The sequence below is a fragment of the Otolemur garnettii genome, unplaced genomic scaffold (genome assembly GCF_000181295.1).
Source record: "Otolemur garnettii isolate 467f Iridium unplaced genomic scaffold, OtoGar3 scaffold00043, whole genome shotgun sequence".
NCBI lineage: Eukaryota > Metazoa > Chordata > Mammalia > Primates > Galagidae > Otolemur > Otolemur garnettii.
Window position 1 is genome coordinate 12,188,303 of NW_003852438.1, and position 7,682 is coordinate 12,195,984.

Here is a 7,682-nt window from a genome sequence, read left to right on the forward strand (position 1 = left end):
AAAAAAAAAAAAAAAAAAAAAAAAAGAGATGTAACTCCAGGAGCCAGTTATCCGCTCACCTTTGTCAACTTTGCATTTGACACTGACACTACCTCCTCCTCGGAATATTTCCTTTGTTTCCAAGGCACCACACTTCTGGTTTCTGCCTGCCTCACCCGCACTCCTTTCCATTCTCTTTTGTTGGTTCCTGAAAACTTGAGTGCTTCAGTCCTCAGGGGCAGTCTTTTGACCCCCCTTTTTTTTTCTTTCTCTTTTTTTTGAGACAGAGTCTCACTCAGGCACCCAGGCCAGAGTGCCTTGGTGTCAGCCTAGTGCACAGCCACCTCACACTCCTAGGCCTCCTGTCTCAGCCTCCTGAGTAGCTGGGACTGCAGGTACCTGCCTCAATGCCTGGCTAATTTTTCTATTTTTAGTTGAGACCGGATCTCTCTCTTGTTCAGTCTGGTCTTTAACTCCTGAGCTCAAGTGATCCTCCTACCTCAGTCTCCAGAGTGCGGGATTACAGACATGAGCCACCGTGCCTGGCCTCCCGCCTTTTCCTATGTACACTCACTCGTAAGCAATCCTATCATTTATGGCTTTAAATGTCCTTTTATTTTTCTTATTTTTTTTAATTTTTTTATTTAATTTTTTAAAATTTTAGACAGAGTCTCACTTTGTCACCTTGAGTATAGTGCCATGGCATCATAGCTCACAGCAACCTCAAACTCTTGGGCTCAAGCGATTCTCTTGCCTCAGCCTCCTGAGTAGCTGGGACTACAGGTGCCCTCCACAGTGACTGGCTATTTTTAAGGATGGGGTCTTGCTCTTGCCCAAGCTGGTTTTGAACTCATGAGCTCAGGCAATCCACCTGAGCCTTCCAGTGCTAGGATTGCAGGTTTAAGTCACTACACCTGGCTGTTTTTTTATTTTTATTTATTTATTTTTTAGAGACAGAGTCTTACTTTGTTGCCCTCGGTAGAGTGCTGTGGCATCACAGTTCACAACAACCTGCAACTCTGGGGCTTAGGCAATTCTCTTGCCTTAGCCTCCCGAGTAGCTGGGACCATAGGCGCCTGCCACAACACTCAGCTATTTTTTGTTGTAGTTTGGCCAGGGCCAGGTTTGAACCGCCACCCTTGGTATATGGGGCTGGTGCCCCACTCACTGAGCCACAGGCACCACCCATATTTATTTATTTTTTTGAGACAAAGTGTCACTTTGTTACCCCAGCAGAGTGCTGAGGTGTCAGCTCACAGCGACCTTAGACTCCTGGGTTTCTCCCGAGTAGCTGGGATTACAGGCGACTGGCTATTTTTAGAGGTGGGGTCTCACTCTAGCTCAGGCTGGTCTCAAAACACGTGACCTCAGGAGATCTGCCTGCCTCAGCTCCCAAGGTGCTGGGATTACCGGCGTGAGCCACTGTAAATGTCCTTTTTATAGTTATGACTCGATGACTCTCTCATTTCTGTCTCCAGAACTGTTTGCATAACCCGCCACCTATTCAGTGTCTTCCTATGTCTATCTGATGGATATCTCCATGTGTCCAGAAATGGGTGCGTCATCTTCTTGCTCAAACCTGCTTCTCCTGCAGCCTTCCTCATCTAAGTGAATGGCAATTTGGTCTTCTAGCTGACCAACCAAGCTTCTGGAACCATCCTAAACTTCTCTTTCATTCTGTATTTCATATCCTATTGGCAAATACTATTGACTTTATCTTGAAAATATATTCACCATCTGACTACTTCTTAGCCATTGCTACTCCCTGGTTCACATCCTCCTCCTCTCTCACTTGGGTCATTGTGGCCATGTCCAAACTATTCTTCTTGTGTCTGATGTTGCCCTTCTGCAGTCTTTTCCACAGCAGCCCCAGTGCTCCTCTTAAAGCGTAAGGCATGCCATCAATCCTGGAGTCAACAAAAAAGGAGAAAAAAAAAAAAAGCATAAGTCAGTGTACGCCATTCTTCCCTTTAAAATCCTCCCCCAACTTCCCACATCACTTAGACTAAAAGCCAGATTCCTCACAGCCTTCCTTCTTACAAGGCTGTGACCATGCTCCCCTACTCCTATGCCTCCACTCCCTCTGCTCCAGGCTCTGGCCGTCCTCCTAGTCTTCAGACCTGTCAAGCACACTCCTGCCTCATAGTCTTTGCACTTGCTGGTCTGTTGCTGGTAGACTTTAGCCTGAGGGAGCCGCATGATTTGCTCTGTTACTTCCTTCAGGTCTTTGTTCAGAAGTAATCAGCTCAGTGAGGCTTTCCTCAAGCACCCAATTTAAAATTACATTCCATACCCCATCCTTCAAATAATTCTTATCCTCCTCCCTGGCTTGGTGATTCACTACAGCACTTATTCGTGTCCGTTATACAGTTTGTTTTGTTTCAATTTTTTTAGTTCATTGTGTTCCTTACCACTGGACTGTAAGCTTCATGTGGGGAGGAATCTTTTCTGCTTGGTTTATTGCTGTATTCTCAGCAGCCAGCATAAAGGCACAAAATAAATAATGATGAATGAATGAACTCTTAGAACTTCCTGCTCTTTTTATAACAGTTAACTTGATGATGATTAAATGGTTACTTTTCCAGTTTGTAACATATCTCTACCTCTAGAATGAAACTCAAGGAAGACTGAGGTTTTGTCTTGCTCACTACCATAGCTCCAGCATTTAGTGGGTGCTCAATACATGTGTTTATTGCATGAATGAAGCTTTCTGAGATGCTAATCTGATCACCCTTATTTCTGCCCTTAAAACTTACTGCCCTTGATATCAAACCCGAGTCTCCTTAGCATGTCATAATCACTTTCCTTCCATGTCTTGACACTTTTCTGCCTCTTTTGCAACCTCTAAGACCCAGCCTTCCTTGACCATACTATGCTTTCTCACTGATAGGCCTTTGTACTAGCTGTTCTCTTGGCAAGCTCTACCTAACTCCCACTTGTCCTTTAGGGCTCAGCTAAGGTCACACCTTCTGGGAAGCTTTCCAGACCCCTAAGGAGGGCTCATGGCAATGGGGGTGGGTGCATGGCCCATCTCCAGCTGAGTCCTGCCCAGGCTTCTGCTGACATCTGATTGTTGTGCGTTGGGCAGAGATTGAAGATTAGCTCAGAGAGAATGTTGACGTTGTAGAATGTAGAGCAGTGTTTTTCAACTTTTTTTTTTTTTTTTTTTATCTTACAGTACACTTGAACCTGTAGTTTAACTTCCATGACACACTTAAATTTATGTTGGTCAAAAAAGTAAAAAAAAAAAAAAATTAGAGACTTGGCGCCCATAGCACAGTGGTTATGGTGCCAGCCACATACACGAAGGGTGGAGGGTTCAAACCCGGCCTAGGCCAGCTAAACAACAATGACAACTGCAACAAAAAATAGCTAGGTGTTGTGGGGGGCGCCTGTAGTCCCAGCTACTTGGGAGGCTGAGGCAAGAGAATCGCTTAAACCCAAGAGTTTGAGGTTGCTGTGAGCTGTGACACCATGGCACTCTACCAAGGGCAACATAGTGCAACACTATCTCAAAAAAAGAGAGAGAGAGAAAAGAGTAAAAAAAAAAGAAGAATATACTTACTGTGCTTTGAACTTCTTTCAAGAATAATTTAATTATGGCTCGGCGCCTGTGGCTCAAGTGGCTAAGGCGCCAGCCACATACACCCAAGGTGGCGGGTTCGAATCCAGCCCGGGTCACCAAACAACAATGATGGCTGCAACCAAAAAAAAATAGCCAGGCATTGTGGCGGGCGCCTGTGGTCCCAGCTACTTGGGAGGCTGAGGCAGGAGACTCGCTTGAGCCCAGGAGTGGGAGGTTGCTGTGAGCTGAGATGCCACGGCACTCTACCCAGGGGGACAGCTTGAGGCTCCTGTCTCAAAAAAGTAAATAAATAAATAATTTAATTAAAGATCTTGAAACAATTTCCCAGCTTGCCTAAGATCCTCTCATGGCACACCAGTGTGCTGTGGCACACTGGTTGGAAATCACCGAGGTAGAGTAATGAGAATGAAAATGAGCAAAAAGGTTGTTAGGACAACTAAAAACCCATGTGGGCTTTGACAAGACATTGTTCTTTAAGACCTGAGGTCCCTGGACCTTCCAGGCAGAGAAGGTCCCTCTGACTTGCATTTCTCCTCGTTCCTCTCTCTCAGGGGGGGATGTTACCATCACTGACCTGCCTCTGGCCCTAGAACAGATCCAGGGCAACGTCCAGTCCAATGTGCCAGCTGGAGGCCAGGCCCAGGTCCGTGCCTTGTCCTGGGGAATTGACCAGCATGTCTTCCCTGGAGACTATGACCTGGTACTGGGGGCTGATATCGTGTACCTGGAACCCACCTTCCCACTGCTGCTGGGAACCCTCCAACATCTGTGCGGGCCCCATGGCACCATCTATCTGGCCTCCAAGATGAGAGAGGAGCATGGGACAGAGAGCTTCTTTCAGCATTTCCTGCCCCAGCATTTCCAACTGGAGTTGGTCCAGCGGGATGAGGATGAGAATGTCAACATTTATAGGGCCAGGCACAGGGAACCAAGACCTGCTTGACATTACCCCCCTGTTCTTCTCAACCCTTTGTCCTAAAGAAGGAACTGCCTAACTCCAAAACTGTATCTCCACAGCCACAAACACAAGGACCAAAAAGGACAGATCTCCCTGGCCTCTGTTTTCCTCCTTTCCTCTTTGTTCTTCTAGATACTCTTGGGCTGGTACAAGGAGATGCCTACTTAGTAGGAATCCTAGATCACTGGCAGCCCTGGAGTTAGAACACCAAGGAATTTCCCAGCTCCTCTTCTTAGAGGAGGATAGGAGAGTATTCAAGATTTTTAGAGGTAAGGGAGGTAAATGGGTTGTGAGAGCAGTGGCAGCAGAGAGGCTCTCACTGACTCCCTTGTAGTCCTATTGCTGTCTGTTATACAGAGCAGACTTTTTAAAAACCAAATTCTGCAGAATTTTTCTAAAGGGAAAGAAATAAGCATTAAAATCTCTTCTGCATCCAAAGAACTCAGTTTGAACTTGGAAAGCAAGGACCATCTGCTTCTTGCTTTCAGAGATAGTCTGGTGTGGTAGGACCACGGTTCTAACTGGGCCGAGTCCTCCCAGCCCTGCAGCTGAGAAGGAAGCAGGTCTGTCCTTCGGGCTGTAGCTTCTTCATCCTTTTGGGAGTTGGTGCCTGATTACAGAACATCATGCTATGCAGAACATTGGACTGAGTAGTAGATTCTTTTCATCTGTGACTTTCCTTTAGACTTCCACACTTGATCAGTCTTTCTATCCTAATGTGTTTTACTTTCCCTTTTTTCTTCCCACCGTGGCACCTCTGGTTGGGGCTCTCCACTCACTGCTTAGGCACATGGACTCTCTGGACTCTCTGCAGCCATTCTCTCCCAAGCCATTCTGCAAACTCTCCTGAGCTTCTGAAATCTGAATAGCTTTTACGGCCTAGGGAAGAAAACAAGTTCCTCTACTAGGTACTTAGGCTACCGCACAGGATCCCAAATTACCTTTCTACTTTGTATCTTACTCTTTTCCTATATGAATTGGACTTCTGGCCAAACAACCAAAGGCCTATTCTTTGTTCTCTACATCCACACTAAAATTTCCTGATTTCTTCCTTCATTCTTTATGATGATTCCCTACTTGGAAGGGCTGTTGCTATCTGTCAAGATCTTCATTATTCTTTACCTCTTTCCTGAAAAAAGCTTTTTCTAAGGCTCTTGCTTAGATACGATTTCTTTCTCCCTGAGGCCTTCTCACCGTTCATTTTTGGGAACTTACTTTGCCTTACAGAGACATTTGTCTACCCTTATTTTCTCACTATTAGATTACTTTGGAGAGTAGGGCTGTGTTTACTTATCTCTAATCTCCTTAAGCCTGACACAGTTCCTGGCACACAGTAGGTGTTCAGCGAATATTTTGCTCACTGAACAATATTTGTTCGTTTGTTGAAAGGACTTCACCCCTACTTTCCTGTCCAATTTGATATTGGACAAATTCCTGGACCCTCCAGCCACCTCAGAAATTTGTCATGAATCTTAAATGGATAATGAATACTAAAGCTCAATGAAAATAAAGAAACGCAAAGTGTATCACACAACTCTTGTTTTGTAACGACTTTATTTCTTCGTCGTTTTACCTTTGGGGGGGTGATTCCCATGTGAAATGTCTAGTCTCAAGCCCTCCGCCCCTCCGACCAGCAGGTGGCGCTGACATCGGCTGGCGTGTCCAGGTGGAGAGTTCTGGCCCTTCCGCCCCGCCGTAGGTCGGCGTCTCACCGGCTCGCCGGGCGGCGGAAGTGTTCTGTGGCCCGCGAGATGTTGTTGCTGCGGTCAGTGCACCTCTGGGTGGTCCCGAATACCAGGAGTCTCCCGGTGAGGTGTCCGGGCCCCGGTTACTGCAAGTTCTTCCTTGCAGAACTCCCGTGCGCTGGCGTGTCCCCTTCTCTTCCCCTGGCCCCGTTCGATCCCACCCCTCACGGCTTTTGTCTCTTTGCAGTCCAGCCCCCTCAGCCCCCTCCCCTGGCCCACATTTCCAGAGCCCTAAGGTCGCCTCCCTGCAGCTGTGCTCTCCACGCCTCGGGGCTAGCTGCTTTCTATTTCTTATCCTTTCTTATTCCCTGCAGGCAAGGTCCCTTGTGCTTCAGTGGCCCCAGCTACGGCACACATTTCACGCTGGGGCCTGGCTGTCTTCTTCAGCCTCCAGCAAAGAACTCCTTACGAAGTTGCGGCGGAAAACGGGCTACTCCTTTTTAAATTGCAAGAAAGCTCTTGAGACTTGTGGCGAGGATCTCAAACAGGTATGTGCGTGACGAGGGGTGGAGGGTGCAAGGTGGGGTCGAAGGGCTCGACTTGAAACTTTAGGGAAGGTCTGCTGAGAAGCATAGAAGTCAGACCTGCTGCCAGTGACACCGATAATGGCAGAGACCTTGATGGGATTCTGGCTTACATGACAGCCTAGGCCTTTGCCTTTGTTTTATTTGGAAATAGTTGAATCGGGGTTCCAGGGTTGATAAACGCTATTCTATACAAGACTGCTATGGTGTTTCTCTGCTGCTTGAAATTGGAACGATTTGTGTGAGCTCTGAAGAAACACTGACCAGGACTCAAATACTGGTGCTCTTACACTAACCCTGTGACCTTGGACATCTTAATCTTTCAGAGTGTCATTGTTCTTGTCTGTATAGCCATGTGTCGATTAACCACAGGGTATGTTCTGAGAAATAAGTCGTTAGGCAGTTTTGTTGTGTAGAGTAACCCTGTAGAGTGCAGACCTAGATGGGATAACCTACTACACACCTATACTGCATGGTATATCCTATTGCGCGTAGACTCTGTACATGTTTCTGAACTGAATATCGCAGGCAGTTGTAACACAATGGTAAGAATTTGTGTATGTGAACATATCTAAAAATACAACAGTATGGCATAAATGCATTAGAAAAGATAAATGGTGCCCTTGCCTAGGGCACTTACCATGAATGGAGCTTACAGGACTGGAAGCCATTCTAGGTGAGTCAGTGAGTGATAAGTGAATGTGAAGTCCTACCTAGGGCGTTATGGTACACTCCTATAGACTTTGTAAATACTATACACTTAGGCTACTACATTTATTCAAAAAATTTTCTTCAGGGCGGCACCTGTGGCTCAAAGGAGTAGGGCGCTGGCCCCATATGCTGGAGGTGGCGGGTTCAAACCCAGCCCCAGCCAAAACTGCAAAAAAAAA

At 46.6% G+C, this 7,682-nt stretch overlaps 2 protein-coding genes across 3 annotated transcripts in view; both read left to right on the forward strand.

Annotated features, from left to right (window-relative positions):
- EEF1AKMT3 (EEF1A lysine methyltransferase 3) overlaps window positions 1–5,027 on the forward strand; it is an 8,146-nt gene extending 3,119 nt beyond the window's left edge. Inside the window, exon 3 of the mRNA XM_003790593.3 lies at window positions 4,117–5,027. Coding sequence (XP_003790641.1) covers window positions 4,117–4,508 — 392 coding nt within the window. The 3' untranslated portion in view covers window positions 4,509–5,027. The remainder of the gene's footprint in view (window positions 1–4,116) is intronic.
- A 1,196-nt stretch (window positions 5,028–6,223) lies between these two features.
- The window catches only part of TSFM (Ts translation elongation factor, mitochondrial), a 14,875-nt gene continuing 13,416 nt past the window's right edge, over window positions 6,224–7,682 (forward strand). For both annotated transcript variants that reach the window (XM_003790594.3, XM_012805616.2), the window contains exons 1-2: window positions 6,224–6,331; window positions 6,583–6,756. In XM_003790594.3, the coding sequence (XP_003790642.1) occupies window positions 6,275–6,331; window positions 6,583–6,756 (231 nt within the window). In that variant the 5' untranslated portion in view covers window positions 6,224–6,274. The remainder of the gene's footprint in view (window positions 6,332–6,582; window positions 6,757–7,682) is intronic.